We start from the raw sequence: 21,027 nt of genomic DNA on the forward strand, positions 1-21,027 counted from the left end.
TTAACAAAGGAATAATTTAAGCAAAGCAAAATCCTGAATAGGCAAAATGGTGTAATAGACATTTAGCATCAAATTAGCAGATGAGTTAACTGTGCATCATCTAGATTTTTGGGTTTGGGGCAGGAATTATCCTTACTTGAGCCAGTTACGATGGCATCCTGAGGCTGCCAGATCTCCATGCACAGTTAATTAACATCCTCTGGAGAAGAAAACACAATGCACACCTTGAAGTGCTAAAAAGGAATTGTGCCATAATTGTGTAGAAATATAAATATATGCAGTTCAAGTAGCAATTTTAAAGTTAGTTACTTACTTATTCCAAAGTTGTAGGTTAATGTTATCAAATGTTTATTGTGGTTTTTGGGTGCTTTCCTTTTAGAATAATATGAGTGAATCTGAACATCAGATCTCTCTAGTAGCTTAAACATATCCTAAAAAACATAACCTAAAAGCAGAGGCTAATTTTTCTGGTGGTGTAATTTGTGTGCATGTCTAGCAACATAGAAATTATATTTAACAGACCATCTGACAGGTAGAGATAGAACTGTATGAATTGTTTGTGCACTTCTACGAAGAAGATAGCACGGAGGAACTGTCTTGCTCAGGAAAAATAAAAGTAATAGAATAGACATTCTCAAGCAGTGTAAAAAACAAATAAATGAAGAATAAACTACTACTAAGATATTGCATTAAAATATTTTCTATCTATATGTCCCAGGAAACTGGCTCCATTAATGGTCATCCACGTACAAAACGGAACAGTTCTTTGTACATCATTTTGCTCAAGTAGTAAGTGCTCAAGATGTTAAGAGCTACTGGAGAAAAAGTGGACACCTAATCTACCCTTGTTATAAGTGAATGTGGAAGGATGCTAGGCTAGTCTGGAGGAGCCATAAAACCACAATGCATTGGGGTCAAATGCCTGATGGTCGCCTGGGTATTTTTAATTGACAGGTAGGCCAGTATCCCATCTAGTTTATATTATCGTTGTTCCAGTGACCCAAGTGGAGCTGCAGGATCATGCATCAATTGAAAGCCCAGACCTGTGTAATGACGTTGGAAATTCTCAATGAAAGGACTCAACTGCCAGCTCCTTGGTGGCATTCTGTGTTCACAGGCCCACATCCTGCTCTGTCAGTGTGCCAGGGAGTTGCAGGAGTGGGCTGCATCTTGGGGGCTGTGCTGCTACCAGCAAGGGCACAGCCCACAGTGCACACGGTGAGTGGGGAAGGGGTGGGGACAGCAGAGACTGGGGACAGCCATGGCCCAGCTGTCATCCTCACACTGCTCTTCTCCCAGGAGCTGATCCACGGCTGGCAACATCACAGAGCTGGCCAGGGCTGCTGGCAGCCAGACTCCTCAGTGGAGAGAGAAGACTGCAGAGCAAATCAGCATCCTTGGGACCAAAAGGAGGTGGATACTAATGATGACAAGCTAAAATTTCTCCAATGAAGATTAAATTCTTTTACATTGCTTATCTTATTTATATGATCTGCTGGTCCCCCCTATGCAGGGATCAGAAGCAAACATCAGCTACTGTTGCAAAGTGTTTCAGCACTTTCTGATGTGCCAAGATTCTCCTCTTCTCTTAGCAGCCAAAAGGTTTACTGCTGGGAGTCTCTGTAGAAGAACCAATCCGGAGTAAAGGGCTTGTATCATCCTAAATTGACAGTTCATCATGTTCACATTGGATCTCTTGACCTGCAAGAAAGCTTGTGAACTATTTGTCATTGTCTATTCCTGCTATTATCCCTTGATGAGCATTTATAGTGACATTTTCTAATCTGTTCTACCTCATCTCCCTACTTAGTGATTAGTTTACTTCCAAGCGATATGCAGTTAAGTTATTAAGTTTGTGAAGGGGTCCTATCTTCTTTTCCTTCTCCTTAGAGTAATCACCAATATAAAACTTCCGAGATACTGAGTTCTCCTAAGTTTGTTTCATCATTAGTAATGACATAAAGTGTTTTTTAACATTTGCAATCAATATTTTGCTTTTCAAAAATCACCTTGACAAAGGTTAGTTGAAGTATTTGGCAGAGTTAAGGGTACATAAAATGCACTTAGTTAAATACACGTATGAATACAACCCTCAGAGAACTGAGTTCTTGAAATCACACGGTCCCCAGGGCCTGAACACACTAAAAACAGATGTTTTAGCAAGATGCCATTAACATGCTTATGCTGACATTCCAGCCCACACCTCCCCACAGTGTTGCTGTGCTACCAGCCTATGAATTCAGCAAGACTGGAACTGGTAATTTACTCTCCAGCCTGCTCTTGTCTTGCTGGTTTGGCTACAGACCAGCCATGATGCTGGCTCTCCATGAGATTTTGATAAATTGAGGGTAATAAAACACATGCATGATGGCAAGCTAAGTGGGAAGACTAGAAGCATCAAAAGAGTTAAAGGTTAAAAAGGTTAAAGCTGTGTGTGGATAATTAAAGAATTTAATTTATTTGAAAAAGAAATCTGGGAAAGAATTCTACTATCAATACTGAATTGTTTGTTTCTCCAGATTTCATTAGTGCTCATTCAAATTGCACTTCTGCAAACAACTGCAGAAGTCTTCCAGACAAGTGATCCATTGCCTTGTGCCTCCTGTGGACTTTGCCCATGAGGAAGCCATCCTGAACTGCACTAGAAATCTCAGAAAGGTCTGAAACGTGTGGGGAGCTGTGTCTGGGCTCGCTGGCATTCCAGCTGTCCTGGCACCCCACAGTCAGCTGGAGAACAACAGCACAGTGGGGGTGCATGGGAAGGATTTGGTAGCACAGGAGAAGGGAAAGAGGTTGAGCTGACCTGGATGACTTAGGTGTGAACAAAGTACCCTGCAGGTGGAGAGAGGCTGACCCTTGTAAAACCCTGCTCAGTGCCCTGAGCTCCTTGTTCCTCTTCCTTTCACCTTTGCCCATGCACCAATGAGAATTTATTTCTAGGACTTTAGGAGCTATATGTTTACAGCAAAACTTTGCCTCTTAGGTAGTGGCTTGAGCACTGTGAGAGCTAAATCTGAAAACAAGAACCACAAGTAAGCAGGTATGAAAATGCTTACAAGACTTCTTTTTTTTTTATGACTAAAAACACTGTCAGCAGAGTTCTGTTTTGAATTAATTGCTTTTCTTATCCCTTATTGTTTTATGACAGCTGAAATTGCCTGACTGGATGCCAGCACACATGAACTACTAAATGATTCTTGCATCTTATTTTATGGTCTGACCTCTGTTTTGAAATAAACTGCTTACTAAACAAAATAAGTTCCCTTGATTTTCTGACGACATATATATGTGGATTTTGAGAAAAGGAAGTGAGCGTGGCAGGAAATTCAGAAATCACAAAAGGAAAAAAGTTATGGTTATTTTTTCTCCCTCCTGTAATACAGACCTACTGAAATTCCTTCTCTGTCCTGACTTAGTTTGTCTGGGCATTTGGCTCCAGTCTAGGAGTTTGTACAAAGCTCTGGAGTGTCAGTGTGGATGGTGCTCACACCCCCTCTTCACCTGCTTCTCACATTGCCATCTCAGATTTGCATCCAGATGGGACAGCTGGGGCAGTGGGATGCTCTTGAGTGACCCATGGGCTTTACCATCAGCTGATGAGTCCACAGAAGCTATCTCTTGGTCTTGCACAGTACATCAGGCCCAGAATTCCTTCTGCAGCCTCAGCTCCCCACAGCTCCTGGTGTGCTGCTCCTATGGCTGTGCACACTTGCGCTGAAGGTGTGCTGCTTCAAAAACCAGTTTCTGAGAGTGACAGGGGCTAGATTCTGCATCTGCCATTACATGTCCATGGTTTCCAGCAATGCTGTGTTAAGAGTAATTGCCCTTTGTTGCCAGACTTTTCTGTCAAGTTGCCCCATAGCTCTTATTACACAGAGAAAATTTCTCTTGTGTATATTCTCACTTGAGTGTTTGCTGCTGGTTGGGTGGCTGATGCGAGGTTGCTCATGGTACAGAACTATTTGCTTTCAGTGTGCAGTTCAGGGCATCAAATTAGTTTTACTGAAACTCAGTGCACAAGCCAGGGCCAGAGCAGGGCTCACCAGCCTCCTGCTCTGAACAACAGGCACATGCATCCTTGCGTCCCTCACAGCTGGGTGTCTTGGCCTTTTGCCTTGGGTCCTAGTTCCTTACTCCTTTTATGTGCAATTGGCCATGGAGCTATTTCCTGACTTGGAAAAAGAGAAATTTGGGCGATCATATTTGCTGCTCAGCATCTACTGACCTCCCACAGACAGGAGGAGATATTTGTGCTGAACTGTATAATTAATAAATAAATAAATACATTTGTGGCAAAAGGATTTTAAAAGAGGGGGTGCCTAAAAAAGCATTTTCAGGGATACTAAGTAAAGGTAAGCAGGGATGCTGGAGTCTCACAGCTGCTCTGCAAGCTACTCTTAGCCAGAGCACACACGGGCTCCAGCCAGGATCCAGTGAAGCCTCAGGGCTTTGTGATCGGTGAAGTTCTCACTTTGAGGACAAAAATGTCAGGCTGTGTTACTGCAAGCTAGGACATGGCCTCTGGCCTTCCACCTGCCCTGTTCTCCTGTACCTGCTTGACCCGTTCTCCTTCCCATTGATTCTGACCCAAGTGAGGCTAGGTTAGGTTTTTTCCATCTAGGTTTAAGAAAAAGGCTGAGTATTTTTGAAAGGTTTGGTCCCTTTGTTCGGCTGTTTGAGCCATTAAAATATGAAAATACTTTCCCTGTGCCTGCTCTCAGTTCTGCAGCTGATCTTGTGACCCTGCAGCTACCCCGGCTCTGGAGCATGTATGCAGCCGGAACCTGATGGGTTTTGCTCTGTTATTCCTGTTTCAGAGTCGCAAAGCTTTTACTACTGCAGTCTGGGAACAGCTTTAATTTACAAAAAAAACTATTTTGCCTCTGGGCAAGGAGAATAGGAAAATATGTGTACCTCCCCGTCGGGGAATCGAACCCCGGTCTCCCGCGTGACAGGCGGGGATACTTACCACTATACTAACGAGGAATTGTACAAGAGCCACCCCTTCCGCAGAGCTGATATTGTGTTTGGTGGCTCGCAGCCGGCTGAGGGCTAGTTCGGGCCAACTGCATTTCACAGCTCACCCGCCCCGCCTCTCTCGCAATGCACCATAGGTCCTGTAGTTCTCGCTCCGCTCTCCCGCCCTCTCCGCGCGGAGGGCGGCACTACACCTCCCAGGGGCCTCCCCTGCCCTCCCCGCGGCGGGCTCCGTGCTGCCCGCGGTGGCACGGCCGGGCAGGGCGGGCAGGCGGTGCGCGAGCGATGGCGGACCCCAGCTCCTTCGCGTCTCCCTCGTGCTGCACCACGCGGCACCTCCACCTGCGCTGCCGCGCGGACTTCGGCGCGCGGGCGCTGCGGGGCACGGCCGCCCTCACCGCGCGCGCGGAGCGCGAGGCGCTGCGCTGCTTGGTAACGGCGGGGGGGCGCGCGGGCGGGGGGCGCGACGGGACCCCGCGGACCGTGAGGGGCGAGCCCGGAGCCCGCGCCGGTGCCCCCTTCCCTCTGACCCTCATCCTTCCCTCTTCCCTTCATCCTTCCCTCTCCCCCGTCCTCCCCTCCGCCGTCGTCCCGGTGCTTCCTTCCTTCCTTCCTTCCTTCCCCGCCGCCGCTTGGCCCTCCCTGGACCCGCCGCCCCTGCCTGCTGCTGGGCTGGAGCCTGACAGCGCCTCGCAGCCCCCGGTTCCCGCCGAGCCCGCCAGAGCCGGCCCGGTGCGCAAGGGAAGGGCAGGACTGTGTCTCTTCCCTTTAAAACGGCGAAGAGCATGCTCCCGAAAAGATGGGAATGAATCACTGGAAATCTAGATTTTGGGCTTTTTCTCCTGTGTGTTTCGTTATGCCAGCTGCTTTCTCTGTTATCTCTGCAAATAAGCATGTGAACCTCTTAAACTTCGCATTATAGGCGAAGTTTGGGGGTTGTGGGCTTTTCTCATGCTGACTTCGTAAAATTCTTTTGTGGTTGTCGCTTATTTTTTTAGGAAAAAATCCCAGTCCTGTTAGTAATAAAGAGTAGCGCCTCGTTCGTGCTAAAAATGGGTACTGCGCTATTTAATTCGTCTTCCATTGCATGAAGGTCTCGATTCGCAGTGGCGTGTTCCAGGATGGAAGCCTTAGCAGGGGCTTTTATTCCGTTCTCCTCACTTCATAGCAGTACTGTGGAGTTGTTACCTTTTCCGTTTTTCTTTGTAAACTCACTTCTATGGTTAAAAGTCTGTTTGCTTCCTCTTTCCCCTCCAGCTTTCCCTTTTCAGTGCTTATCTCTTAAAATGCTGGTTCCTGGTGGTCAACACAGTCACCTTAGAAAATACTTTTTCTTTCAGAGAGACTTGTGTTTAAGGTTACATAGTGCTGCATTTATTATTACACTATTTAACTGGTGTGCAATATGTTCTTTTTCACAGGTCCTGGATACAAGAGACGTGCAGGTATTTAAAGTGACTGTAAATGGACAGGATGCACAATTTGCTTTTGGAGAAAAGCACAGTTTCAAGGGGACCCCCCTAGAAATCACATTTCCAAGTGAACTAAGAAGGTACACACTTTTGCCTGCTCCTTTAGGTGGTTTTCAAAATGCACTGTATAAGCTGCTTGTCTGCCTGTAGGGTTGTTGAATAAAGCTTGCAAAGGGACTTATAAATTAAAATTAGGACATTGCATTTGTTTGGTAAGATCTTGTAGATTAATGTTATATCTGTCTTTCATTAGTCAAAACTTTGTGAGTATTTGTACCTGTCCCCAGACCTTGTATCATGTACAAAATTACTAGCTAAACTGAGTAGCAAAATGATGTGTAATGTATCACAATTTTTTCCAGTGCTTCTCAGCAGTAATATTGTTTCTGCTTTAACTGCCTGGTTCAGAATTGTTGCAGTGTACAGCGCATGGAACTGTAGCCCCTGCTAGATATTCTTTTATACAAGGGCTGGTTCTGCATTTCTGTAGAACTTCAGGTTACCACTATGATTAGATAGAAGCATGTTTTCAAGTAATCAAAGTTTTATTTTGTTGACTACGCTAAGTCCAAGTCCCTGAAAACTGGAACTTGAGTGTTGGCAGCACAATGGAGAGTGAACTAACCATGGTCTACCTCTTAAAGTACGTTGCCAAATTACAGTATGTTTTTTGGCAGTTTGCTTTGCATGTTAATGCGTGATAACTCAGTGGTATCTCAGTCCTCCGTGGTGCCAAAGCTGAAAGCTGTGATTTTATAAGGAAGTTCTCTTGTTTGAATACAATTGAATATTAAGTTGCTTCTTCTTATTGTTTGGTTTTTAGAACTTGTTGCTACCTTTGAAAACTTTCAGTTTAGTCTGGTTTCCAAGCTTTTTTTTTTAAGGTTGTACTCTGAATTAGTGCAATTAAAAAACACAAATAATGAGGAAGATAAAGAAATGTTTTAAGATGGCTGTCCCTTCTGGAAAAACCCCTTCTGCTCTGTTATGAAGTTGAATCAATTAAGTACTTAGGCCACTTCAGAAGTGTAGGCCTGTTTCTTTTGTTTGACTTTCAGCTGCCTTTTTTTTTTTTTTTTTAAGTGCTAAATTTCCTGGTAAGAAAAAAAGAGGGAGGTATGAGTTGTGACCGCAAGAATTCATAATCTTGTGTGAGACATAGTCCCCCAACTATCAATAAAACAGCAATAGGAAAGAGTGGGAGTTACAACTGAATGTCTGATTGTTCAGAAAGCAATGTGCCTTATGGTAATACCAGTTATTTTCACTTTTCTTGTTGAATATGTACTTTGGAATACTGGTTATAAACCAGATGTTTCACCTGGTCAGCTTATCTAGTGTCCAGCTCCTCTGATTAGCTGAAGTTTGTTCTGATTTATGGCTGTATTGTCTATTCCAAGAGTTGCATGCATAATCTGGAGCTTTCTGAGAGCAGAAGCAAGTACTTCCACGTGCTTTGGGTGTCAGTGATGGTTGAGATATGTTTTTAATGAATAAGAGTATGAATGTGTCAGGTTTGTGTGTGTTGTCTTGTTAGCAAGCTGATACCTGTCTTACATGTAACTGTTAGTTTTTACTTGACGCCAGTCCTGAAACCATGAATGAAATCTGAACATTATTTGTTTTTCTTGTTAACCCCTACTGTTAATAGGAATTTTCTGTAATTACTGATAATTTTCAGGGTGGTTTTTTATTTCTTAAGGGTAATACTTGCAGAAAATTAACATCAGATGCAAAATCTAATTTTTTTGATCTACAGAATACTTATTTATTCTGTGTAATTTAATCGTGTGTCATCTTATGTAGATTTGCATTTTTTTGTTTGTGTATTGCAGAGGGCTTTTTACACCTTCATGTACAAGGTTACTTATCTGTGACAAAACTATATACATGTGGGTGGCCCAAGTAGTTTAAAGAAAAGGTCTGTGCTCTCCTTAAAGAGAGAAGAAGAGAAGTTTCTGCTTAGTAAAAACAATAATAAAAGTGCCTTGAGACATAAAAATTGAAATAAACTAGCCATTTTTTAATATCATAATTGAAAAGGAATAATTGCTTTTAATATGATACTTGTTCTCATTTTTAATGCTTTTGAGACAGTGGTACAGACCTATTTTCCAGACATCTTTGCAGAGGAATTTCAGCATGATCAGGATCTGTGTCAAAACAGTCTGTGTCCTTTATTATACAGGGGACAAGAAGCAATTGTTGAAATCTCTTTTGAAAGCTCTCCGCAGTCTTCAGCTCTCCAGTGGTTTACTCCAGAGCAAACTTCTGGAAAGAAACACCCATTTCTCTTCAGCCAGTGCCAGGTTGAGTTCATTTTTTCCAAACTTGTTGACATACCACTGTAATTTCCCTTGGTTTCTAAAGAACTGGAGAGGAAGGCTAGAAAGGAGGAGAACAGTAGCCTGTAACTTCCACTTGTATGTGTCAAAGGTCCTAAATGAGAACAGTTAAATGTCAGGGTATTGTTGAGATTTTATTATATATTCGCTGTTTGGTAATTCTGTAACTGCTTTACCCACTCCAGTATTCTTGCTGAAGAACATACAGTCCTTTACAACCAATATATGTGCCTATTGATCTGTCTTACCTACTATTGTTGCTTTTACAAATGTCTGTAAGGTCTAAGTGATAGAAGTATTGGATTATAGATAATGAATTCTCTGGAGGAGCTGGATAGACTATAGTGTATAGCATATTCCACTATAGTGTATTAGTTAATTTCTTTCTAGTCCTCTGCATTAGAAAGACTGTTTTGTTTCAATAATTTTACTTTTCCTTTCTCCCTCTATAGGCTATCCACTGCAGAGCCATTTTTCCATGCCAAGATACACCTGCTGTGAAACTAACCTACTATGCAGAGGTAGATGAACCTAGTCGTGTGTCTTAACTAAAGACAACTGCTACAATGGGTGAATTTATATTGCTCAGGGTTTTTTGGTAGCTGTCAGCATGTGGCCTAATATAAAAACAGAATATTGACTTTTAGCTTAATGTGAGAAGAAAGAATTGATCTTCCCTGTGGCAGTTCTCTTACTTTACCATTTCCTTTTTGTACATATCAACACTTTTGTCATTGATATGTCATTTACATAGGAAAATAAAAGTGTAGTAGTAAGAAAGAAATATGGTGTAAAATCAGAAAAAGCTGACAGGAAGACAGCAAAGAGTGCTGTAAAGTAAAAAATACTTGAAATGGCTCTCATGTATGCCTTAAGTAATATATTCTGCTATATAGTTAGGGGATATTTGCAGTCCCGGTGTAAATTGTTTTAAGAAAGAAAAAAGCAAGATGTGCACTGTGACATTACAATTCAGTTGTCTGAAGAAAGTGAGCCTTTAACTTCTGTTGAAGATACTCCTCTGATTAATTCAATATTGCCAGTCTTCAAGGCAACATTTTCTATATGCCTTATGTTCTACTTGACAGAGATGACCTAACAACAGAGCAAATCTGGGTTATTCTTTGTTATGAGCTGCTTGTCATATGGAGTGTAATGCTGAGTGGCAGCTGCATTGCTTATGGTTGGGTGCCCTTTCAGATATCCGTCCCAAAGGAGCTGGTGGCTCTGATGAGCGCTAATCGCGATGGAGAGGCGCCCGACCCAGAGGACAGCGCTCACAAGATTTACCGGTTCAGCCAGAACGTAAGTGCTCGGGGCTAGGAAATGGCTGCTTGAGTCTCATTCCTAACCTGTGCAGCTCACAGTCACCTCAGCTATGGTTTTGATGTCATCGATAAATCATATGACTCACAATGGGTCTTTGCCACTCTAGAAATACGAGGCATTATGGAACTTCATATTTTTTCTTCTTTACCTTCTTCTTTACATTCGCAGAAAAGCCAAATTCAAATTCTGAAAGCGTTTCAATACTCAATGCTAGTTCTGTCAAAACCCTTTCTGTCTGCACTGATTCTTGGAAAATAGCGTAGATGCAAATAATATGAGAGCGAGTTTCAGAAAACAGATCCTGCAAATTTTAAGCTCACCAAGATCTAAGCAGTGAAACTCATTGTCAGAACCAATTTTTAGCTTGAAGTTAGGTAAATTCTGACAACAGATTTTAAAATTTTTATGAAAGAAACCTGAAAACTTTGGTTTCTATAAAGAGTATCTCCAGCCAATTAAAGACTACTATTCTCTGGAAGTTTTATTAAGTGGTGCAGCTGGTCTAATGATTTCACTGCTCATAAAGCAGCAGTCTTGATTTACTCTTCTGGCATTTTTGTTCTTACAGATTTTTGAGTTACAGTTCTGGTGTTTATGGGCTCTTCTGGTGAGCCCAGTTCATTTTGCTGAGCAAGCAGATAAAATTAACATGAGATTTGGGCTGTTGAGACTGAATGACTGCCAAGAGGGATGAGATGATGTGAGTGGAGGAGAGAGGGGAGCCTACTCTGAACTGCAGCAGCTGTCAGGTTTGATTTGGCTGCTGCATGAAACCTGAGAGAGGGAAAAAAAGTTCTGTTATCTGTGGGTTCGTCAGTAGGCAGTCTGTGCCCTCTCTGGAGCCAAAACATTTGCCACTCTCAGTGTAGTACAGAAGACTTCTATATTGTGTAATCCAGAGCTGAATGTTGTCTAGGAGTACACTGTTGATAAGCATGGTGGACCTGGACTAGAAATAACATTTAGTGTAATTGAAGTTATAATGCATTTAGCACAAAATACATAAATGAAAAAAGACAAACACATGAAAAAGGACACACACATTATCTGATATACGAGACCATGACACTGATTTGTCAGAAGAACTGTCTGTTTCCTTAGGTGAAAGAGGCAAATGCATCAAGGTCTTGGATATGTATGTGAGCTTACCTAAAACTACTTTTTCTTCTCCTGCATAGCCAGGCTGGAAAGAAGGGTAGTGGAGAGCAACCTCTGTAAAAATGAGTTTACAACCCAACAGTCATTGAAATTTGAATTTCAAAATGTCAAAATAGCAAATTTGACATCAAAATGTGGGGGTGTATTTATAGTCTTTTAATAACTCGTCTATAGCATAAGTCAGCGGTATGTTGTCTCTTGGTCTTTTCAAGAATATGTTCTGTGGGTTAGTAGATAAAATTAAAACACACATGATAATATGGGTATTTTAATAAACAATATTTAAATGATTTGTGGATAATGGTGGAATATAGTTTTCTGAAATTTTGTCTCCAGCTACTTATGATTTAAAGCCTCTCTTACTTAACATTGTTTAGTCGGATAAAGTGGAACTTTTACAGGGATGGCTGTGTTATCCCCCTTTCTTTCCAGAGCACTTGGAGAAAGCAGTTCTCTATAAAGATACTTCAGTTAGGAGTTTTTTCATTAAAATAACAAATATTTAGAGTTTATTTTAATTCCAAACATAGAAATCAAATGTATACATTTTTATTTTTCCTGACTCTTTTGTCTTTAATGTTTTTATATCCATAAATATCCTTGTTTACTTCATTAAAGCTCTTCCTGCATCTTTCTGTGTGATAAAACTACCCTTTATCTGGGCAGTGTCTCGTAACTTCTCCATCCATAAAATTTAATGGAACTGAAATGAATATGGAAAACTGACTTTCTTTTGAAGAGAAACCAAACGGAATTTTGTATGCGGAATTTTTCAAACAGAGATGATGCTTACAGTTTTGTGGGTTTTGCCTGAAACATCTGTGAAGCAAGATCCTTTATCTACATCCTGTAGATAAAGGAGTATCATTTGGGGAAAAAGAACAATGTTTTTGATAAAACAGTGCCTGCCTCTAAGCTAGGAAACTATGGAGGAAAGCATGTTTATTTACATACCTTTGTTCTTCTCTGAGTCAGTAGTCTAATAACTGACATTACAAATAAGATTTCTTTATTTTTCTCACGTTCTCCACCAGGTTCCCATACCTTGCTACTTGTTTGCTTTAGTGGTTGGAGCTTTAGAAAGTAGGTGAGTGAATATGTACAATGAATAAATACTAATAACCATAATAAATCTTCGGAGATTTTTTAAAAATTTGTTTCTTGATCTTATTTCCAATTTTAAAGGGTCTTAGAGGTTCAATTAACCGATTTATTTGTATCAAACTGCATGTATCTTGATTTGCCCTTGAATAATTTTTTTAGTTTTGTAAATTAGAGAAACAACATAAAGAGTTTGGACCTGGAAAACCTCTTAGTGGTTACAATTTAGCGCAAGGAATAGATATTTCTTAGGTAACAGTTAAGCCTTGTCATGTACAAAAGGCAGAAAAGTATTACTTCAGCTTCATTTCTCATTGGCACAAGGTTGTGTTAATCTAGGCAACAATAATGCTGTTATATTAGGGCTTGATAGCATTTAAAAATCTTTAAGTGGTTTTCCTTTTCTTTTGTGCTGAATAATGCATGCATGTTGTTTGTTTTGTTTTGTAAGGCTTTGCTTTGTAAGGCTAAGCAGTGGAGAGGAAAAGCAGACAAAGATTCTCTAATGAGTTTCCTCTGCAATGTGGAGTTGCACAGTTACACATACGCTCTCTGTATTAGTTTCCCATAGAATTACTTCTGGTTTGTACTGTCTTATTGACATTTATTTTTATTTTCAACAGAAAGATTGGCCCAAGGACACTGGTGTGGGCTGAAAAGGAACTAGTGGATAAATCAGCCTATGAATTTTCTGAGGTGAGTAATTAACAACAAAAAAAACAACAAAAGACTATGTTGTTATATAATTATTTCACATAGTATTGGAAAAGAACAGACTACAGCTCACTGTTTTGTTCATCTTTAGTTGTCCTTTCTCTACCTCCCATCCCACAAAATGCTGCTGTTCTATTGCAGTACAAACTTAGTACTGGAAATATCTATTGATACTGTCCCATACTTGTTTTACATGTGGGACTTGCCAAGGTGAAAGGGAATGAAATATGGGATCAATAGCTTATTGTTTGTTCAGTGTTTGCAGTCAGAAATCATCTTAGTAACTAGTGTGAATTCTTGTTCCAGGCTGAAGCTATGCTGAAAACAGCAGAAGATTTGGCAGGCCCTTATGTGTGGGGTCAGTATGATTTGTTAGTGTTACCACCTTCTTTTCCGTATGGTGGTATGGAGAATCCTTGTCTTACTTTTGTAACTCCAACACTATTGGTAAGTATAGCTGTAATAAAAGTCAGCTGTTCCTTGGGGCTTGCCTATCAATCAGGTGATGGATATTAATGCACAAATTGCATTATTCTTCTTCCTAGAAAGACCTGTAAATGTTCCTGCCTTCTTTGGAGTTAGGGATCATACAAGAAACTGATTGAAGTGATCTATTTTGAGGTTGACTTGAACCTAACAACTAATTTGTCTTTCCCTTTTCTTTTTAGGCAGGTGATCGATCTCTATCAAATGTAAGTAAAAAATAGGTTCATCCCCTCAAGTAGAGCACAGCTTGAAATTGTACCTGAATTCCTTTATAATAAATACCTGAAAACTTGGTCTATTTTCATTGGGGAAATTAAAAGTTAAGACAGTAACTCAAAAACTCTTACAAAAGTGGGTGTTAGTTTTAAGTAAACTTTTTAAAAGTGGAGACATATCTAGTTTGTATAATGGATAGATGGAAATAACGTGGGTGCCTGTGGACATAGGGGGCTGACTGAGGTTAGCTGCTCCATGACTCTTTTCCCATGTTGTTAAACCACAACACCTGTATATAGATGTGTTTAAAAATCACAGCTGAATTGGCCTCATTGAAGTTGTTAGGAGATAACTTCTTCCTCTGTGTGCCTGTGCACTAAAACTCATATACAAATTTATTCAGAGTAGAAATAATGAGTACAATTTGAGTAAATACTTTTTTTTTCTACAAAGTAGCATACTTGGAATGCAATTTTATTGCCTTTGTCATTTTACTAGACTGATGTACTGCTACACTTAAAAAAAAAAAAAAATACTGTCTTAAACCAAGAATGCTGTAATATGTGACATGGATATGTTTTAATGTATCATGCATCATTAGCTTTCCCACTGCAGAAGTTGCTTAGGTGGGAAAGCACTACTAGTCCATCACTTGCTATTCTGTATTCTGAAACATGATTTTATAAACAAGTCACCTCCACCAAGCTGCCAGAGAAATTATTTCTGTTGATCAGTATGGCTCTATGGCTTGCAGGCTGGGCATTGAAATCATTTCTGTCAGCTAGGGTCGTGTTGGTCCTCTGCTTAAAATTTATATGGGTAGGTCTACAGAACTGTGAATGCTAACTGACTTTGTGGACATAACATCATAGTAAATGAGATCACATCAACATTTTATTCTTTCTATTGGGATTTGATGGGGTTTTTTTCCAGAGGAATCTAAATGGTGCATTTGGTTTTGTGTTTTAGGTTATTGCACATGAAATCTCTCATAGCTGGACAGGAAATTTGGTAACCAACAAAACATGGGAGCATTTTTGGTAGGTATGATGTTCAATGCAATGCAAATCATATTTTAAATTTAATCTGTAAAGAGACTGACTGAATTCATTTTGCCATCATACCAGTGCTGACTTCACCGATGTCTTTCCAGGCTGAACGAGGGTCATACTGTGTACCTGGAACGCAGGATTGGTGGTCGGTTGTTTGGTGAGCAGTTCAGGCACTTTCAGGCCCTAGGAGGTTGGCGAGAGCTGCAGAATACGGTAAAGAGTATTGAAGTTATAAAGTATTATGTAATAAAGTATTAAAGTTATCATTTCCCACAAATAAAATTTGTCTAGTCAGCTTTCCTAATGCTTTCTTAATAGAGGATAAACAACTTTGATTCCAAGGTGTTTGATTGCTACCCAAGGTAATAGCTTAATATACTCAGATTAGATAAAGCTTTTTGAATTGTTTTACGCTTTTCTATAAGGATGAGCATCTTTACAGCCTCTTCTGTTTGTTCTGGATATGGCTAAATTGCAGTATTACCTGTTAGCATACTGGTAAGCAGCTGAAAGTTTATCAAAATTATCTGCAGCCATTACCATCAGAATTTCCAGTGCCTCATGCAAGCAACTGATTTCTTACTGTCTAAGGGGGTTGTTTAGTTTTCTGTTTTGGTAGTATAGTCAAACTTTAACTTTCAGATTTCTAGTCTGTGATATCTTACTAGTTTCCTGTGCAGCCTGAAGTCTGTTGTGCTCATATCCAGAGCTGAAGTTTTGCTGAAACTTCTCCTTCTGTCAATAGAAGTTTTAAATTTAAAGGCTTAATGATGAAGTTCAAATAGTTTGTTAATAAGAGGATAAATATAGCCAGACTAATAGGTGCTCATGGTTATGACAGACATGATAGTAATTAACTACTTTGAGACAGCTGGAGCACAGGATGGTTGATTCTAAATTTTAGTAATCTAACATTTGTGCAGATTCAGAACTTCAGGAAAAAGAAGGACAATGCTTTGAAATAAATCTGTCTCAGTTTTGGATGGTTTATACCTTTATAAATAGAATTAGTACAGATCTGAAGGAGTGCCAGTTTTCCTAGATTAATGTTTTCTTGTGTCTTTGACAGATAAATACTCTTGGAGATAAAAATCCTGTAACTAACCTCGTCATTAATCTGGATGAAGTAGATCCTGATGTTGCCTATTCATCTGTGCCATATGAGAAAGGCTTTGCTTTGCTTTTTTACCTTGAACAGCTCCTTGGAGGACCAGGTTGGCATTAGTCTGATTTTATGTCTTTGTTTTCCACCTTAATTTCAAACACTAAAACATTTTCTTTTTTGTTAGATGTCTTCATTGGCTTCTTGAAGGCCTATGTTCAGCACTTTGCTTATAAGAGCATTGTAACAGAGGACTGGAAGAAGTTCTTATACTCCTACTTCAAGGATAAGGTTGGGTAATATTTAAAACAGACTGCTTGAAACCTTTTAATTATGTGAAATTATGACTTAGGTCAGAACTTATTTAAAGACCAGTTCTTTATATTTCTTTATTTCAAGAACTTACTATGAAGTAATCTGGCATCTTATGAAAATGGGTTTGCATTATGATGCCTTTTAATTTTTTTTCTTTTCATAGAGAGGAATGCTTTGTTTTGAAGTAATCTGTGTAGGATTATTCAGGATAATTGGAGGAATGTTATCAAAACAAATAAAGAGATTGAAACTAGATTTCGCTTTCTCAAAAAGAAATAAAAATCCTGAAATCACATTTAAAATTTAATAAGACTTTGTGTTGTTTTATAGGTAGATATTCTTGATAAAGTTGACTGGGACTCGTGGTTTCATGCTCCAGGAATGCCACCAGTGAAGCCTACGTAAGCTTGCACTCTTTTCTAGTTCATCTCTTCCTTCTCCAGATTGCATGTGATTTTCCTAAGTCATAAAGCAGTTTGTAACCAGGGTAAAAGTCTTATAAATTTTTCATTGGAAAATGCCCTACTACTATGTAGGTGTACCTAGCAGTAAAAATAGTCACTTTTAATGTTTTCAGTCTTTTATTCTGTGGCTATTTCATTATGTGAACCTTTGTTTTTAATATTTGACAGGTATGATATGACACTATCAAATGCTTGTGTTGCCTTGAGCCAAAGATGGATCCAAGTGAGTGGTTAAAGAATGGGGAAGTGTCTCTATCTTGAAAAGCTAATTATTTTTGTTACAGAAAGTGAGCCATTCTTTTCTGAAGTCTCTCGTTTGTTCAGACTGTGTATTTATAGTCACAGTATGACTGCCAGGGATTTTGCATTTCTTAGACTAGACCTTCATCGTAGAGTCAGGGGATTAGCTGTGACTCCTGTCTGTGAAGTGCAGTCCATATTTTAACAAGACACAGAGCCAACTTCTTTTATACATATGTAGTAACCAAACAGAAAATACTTTTTGAAACCCTGATATTATGGCTTGGTTTAAAAACAAATGCCAGGGTACCTCTATGTTACTGATTATATTGTATTAGCAGTACTTCCTCTATGGTATACTGGATGTAGTATGTATTTCCCATCAAAAACTGGTACATAAAGTATATTAATAAATACCACATGATTTTCTCCTAATTTGAAGCATAGAAGTCATACAACTAATAGAGAATTCAGCATACCTTCATTTTGTTATCTCTCTGTCTTTACACTGTACTTGCCATCCTATCTTTTAACTTTCTTCTTTTGAATGCTACTTTTTATAAAAAAAGCATTTGATTTTTCACTTAACTAACAGAAAGACAGTGGAGATAAAAAGATCAGTGGAGAGAAAATAAGTGAATACAAACATCAGATAGCAGCTTAAGCTCCCTTCTTTCGCCTAATTGTAACGTCCTGCAGAGATACAAATCAGTATCTTCTTTAAGTGAAGTGGCTCAACAGTAAGAATGGATGTCAAAACAGAAAATTATACCTGATTGTATTTTGAAATACCTATTAAAAATTAAGTAACTGTTCTCTTTTAGGCAAAAGAAAGTGATTTGGGCTCATTCAGCTCAGCAGACCTGAAGGAAATGTCATCTCATCAGTTAATTGAGTTCCTGGCACTGTTGCTTCTGGAGGTAATTGCACACTTGGGATGACTTGATTCTGGTATCAGAAAAGCAGACACAGAAGCTCTACTATGCTTTGAAATTAAGTTACTCTTTTTCTTTTAAGTTTTGCTAAATTAATCTGCTCTCACAATGTATATTTATTGAAACCTTCAGCCTTCCCTCCCTTACTATGCCTGGCTCTTCAGCTAATGAACAGCATATGAAATATTTTGGATTGAAAGCTAAAAACAAAACCACAAGGTGCTTGAATTGGTCTGTATTGGATGTTATAGCAAATAAGCTATAAATAAAATTGAACAATTTTTTTGTTCGTATTTGAATTGTTTCAATAGTACAGAGTGTGGGAATTAGGTAATACTTATTCCTTGCCCCTTTCCATACACGGAAGAGATGAAAGGAACAAATAAAGTCTTTGTCATGGTAGGACTTCCATTTCTTTGCAGCATCAATCTTCTTGAATTACTCTGTTTATTATTTAAATGTCTGGCTTGAAGTCTTCCTTTGGCTTATTCTGACTGCAATTTCTTTTTCAGGCACCTCTTCCATTGTCACATGTCCAGCGCATGCAGGAAGTTTATGACTTCAATGCTATAAACAACTCTGAAATAAGATTCAGGTTTGTTCTAGTATGGGAACTTTTAAAATCTTAAATGTCTTCATAAAACAAGGTGTCCTGCTTTGCCTGAGACATCCTGTTTTACAGAACTGGGGCAGGGTTTGCATTTGGGGTTTCTGTTGTGGTTTTGTAAATGCATGTGCGGGCATCATGCTTGCCAGAGTGGTATTCTGTTATTCATGAATTGGGCAAATACAGTCTAGTATAACTCGGACAGCAGATAAGCTGTTCTTTATTTTAATCTGGCATGCTAGCAAAGGAACCTGATGACCTGATAACAAAGTATTTGAAACATATATTGTATGGTTTCTACTTCTTGTAACAAGATAAATTTATTTTTAAAACAAAATAAGCACATGCAAGTAGCTGGTGGCGTTTCATTTGGTTGGTTGGTTGTTTTATCCATTGGTAAAATGAGACAAGTGCTGTATAATTCAGTTTGGAGTGATGCAACTGGGCACTATTGTAATATAAAAAAAATACATAGCTGCAGAAAATAATCTTCCATTTTGGAAGAATTTGGCTGCAATCTTTTCCTGTTGTACATAAAAGTTGGTGTTTGTAATGTATTAGTCAAACACTAAATATTTTATGTTGAATTTAGCTAGAATCTCATTCCCATGATCATATAGCATGCTCAAAGCATTTAGAGGAACAGAATTGTTTGATAACCAACCACCACACTAGCACAAATGGAATTATAAGTGCAAATTTTTTCTTACACCTCCAGATGGCTGCGCCTCTGTATCAGGTCCAAGTGGGAAGAAGCTATTCCTCTGGCTTTAAAAATGGCAACAGATCAGGGCAGGATGAAGTTTACTCGACCATTGTTCAGGTAAGAGTAATCTCCAAATTGCAGGAGCTCATGCTGTTGGCATTTCTAGTATAATGGAATGTATAATACTTGAAATGCATTTATTGCACATGTTGAAGTGGCACAATACAGAATTCTCTGCATACTGTGAACAAGCTTATCTTCAGAGCCGCTTTCCACTTGCTGACATTTTTTTGCATAGAAGAAAGCTTGGTCCCAGAATGCACCTTAAGGCAAGGCCTTTAAGGGAAAAGTAAAACCTCAGGAAAATCCCTGTTGTATTATTTTCTTGGATTTTTGTAATCATGCCTCCCCCCACTCCTTCTTTTACAGGGACCTTTACAGTTTTGACAAGAGTCGAGATCTGGCTGTCAAGACATTTCTGGAGCATAGAGCCTCTATGCACCCTGTCACTTCAATGCTTGTGGGCAAAGACTTGAAGCAGGACAAGTGACAAATGTACTGATTTCTCTGAGATTTTTGTGTTGCTGAAAGAAGAGACTGATTGCCCAAACCGTTTATATGCGTGCTTGATTATGCCATAAAATGCTCTGCTGCTTTGGTACTTATGTAACTTAAAATTAATTTTCCAAATCAAGTTCAGTACTTTCTATTTTGCATTTCCAACTAAAGCAGCAAAATTGCTACATCTCTGGAACTGAGAGAATGTTTTCATTACAAGAAATTTTTAGAATACACAAAAACTTCTGAGATGCGGTCATTTGTCAGTGATAGAATTGAAGACCTTGGAAAATTAATTGGTGGATGGTATTACTCTTTGTGCACAGCATTCTTTTCCATAGCACAGTGGTTGAAACTTCAAGTACCTAAAGAATAAAACATAAATCTTTTCATTCCCTACTTGTCTGTCTTGTCTGTGGATTGATCTGTACAAGAAATTTTGATTTAATAGTTTTGTTCTATTTATTCTTCTGTGTTGTGGGAGAAATTTTTATTATGAGTCCAACAGGACAATGAAGACCAAAATGGTTTTTCAACCCACTATTTATTTTCAAAACTTATTATTGCAGGGGGGGCTGAAGCCCAAGTCTTTCCTTACCCAGTTAGATTCTTTTAATATTTGGATTTTTTTAACCAGTTCTGGGCACTACCCCTCATGCTCATATAACAGCTGGAGAGAAGTTCAGAAACAATGGGAGAGCTATTTTTCCTGCATTTGTTACAGCAATTCCAGGCAATGGTTTAGATGATGCAGTGGCAAATGCTGCCATCTCTAGGCTGGGTCTTGCAGCGAGTTTGGTAAGAACTGCATTTCCTGCAGATGATCAGTTTGCATAAATGAAATCTGTTGACACAGGGATAACCTGTATAGGAGTGACAAACAAAACCAAAAAGTGCTGCCTTGGGGGAGGAGAGTAGCAATATAATATAAAAAGGCTTAGCTTCATTCTGGCACTTAGGATGAGAGGGGAGCCTGTCAGCTCATTTACTTCCAAGTTTTGATCCATATAAGCTTTCAACTTGTGATTTAAACCCAGGCAGTAACTAATCCCCACGTGGCTGCTTGCTCTCTCCCCTGTGGGATGGGGGAGAGAATTGGAAGAGTCAAAGTGAGGAAACTCATGGGTTGAGATAAAGACAGTTTATTAGACAGAGCAAAAGCTGTGCACACAAGCAAAGCCAAACAAGGAATTCATTCACTGCTTCCCATGGGTAGACAAGTGTTCAGCCATTTCTAGGAGGGCAGGGTT

The 21,027-nt window shown here is 39.4% G+C and overlaps 1 protein-coding gene and 1 non-coding gene across 2 annotated transcripts; one reads left to right on the forward strand and one right to left on the reverse strand.

Moving 5' to 3' along the window:
• Positions 1 to 4,914: 4,914 nt before the first annotated feature.
• TRNAD-GUC (transfer RNA aspartic acid (anticodon GUC)) lies at positions 4,915 to 4,986 on the reverse strand. Its single transcript has one exon. It is a non-coding gene; the product is annotated as a tRNA-Asp (tRNA).
• Positions 4,987 to 5,191: 205 nt separating this feature from the next.
• On the forward strand, positions 5,192 to 20,176 carry LOC131573518 (leukotriene A-4 hydrolase-like). Its single transcript, XM_058827535.1, has 19 exons — positions 5,192 to 5,409; positions 6,399 to 6,529; positions 8,638 to 8,758; positions 9,247 to 9,315; positions 9,995 to 10,099; positions 12,316 to 12,368; positions 13,006 to 13,078; positions 13,403 to 13,543; positions 13,765 to 13,788; positions 14,768 to 14,838; positions 14,952 to 15,063; positions 15,920 to 16,064; positions 16,140 to 16,243; positions 16,598 to 16,668; positions 16,900 to 16,954; positions 17,796 to 17,891; positions 18,419 to 18,501; positions 19,232 to 19,336; positions 19,649 to 20,176. The coding sequence occupies exons 1-19, from the start codon at positions 5,263 to 5,265 to the stop codon at positions 19,767 to 19,769; spliced, it is 1,827 nt and encodes a 608-aa protein (XP_058683518.1). The 5' UTR covers positions 5,192 to 5,262; the 3' UTR covers positions 19,770 to 20,176.
• Positions 20,177 to 21,027: the final 851 nt, after the last annotated feature.

The sequence above is a fragment of the Poecile atricapillus genome, chromosome Z (assembly GCF_030490865.1).
Source record: "Poecile atricapillus isolate bPoeAtr1 chromosome Z, bPoeAtr1.hap1, whole genome shotgun sequence".
Taxonomy (NCBI): domain Eukaryota; kingdom Metazoa; phylum Chordata; class Aves; order Passeriformes; family Paridae; genus Poecile; species Poecile atricapillus.

What these genes read in the sequence shown, in the direction of transcription:
- LOC131573518 (XM_058827535.1), top strand. Translation starts at nt 5,263, where the DNA reads ATGGCGGACCCCAGCTCCTTCGCGTCTCCCTCGTGCTGCACCACGCGG. An exon ending in AACTAACCTACTATGCAGAG is followed by an intron (nt 9,316 to 9,994) that starts GTAGATGAACCT and finishes GTGCCCTTTCAG; the next exon opens with ATATCCGTCCCAAAGGAGCT. An exon ending in GTTGGAGCTTTAGAAAGTAG is followed by an intron (nt 12,369 to 13,005) that starts GTGAGTGAATAT and finishes TATTTTCAACAG; the next exon opens with AAAGATTGGCCCAAGGACAC.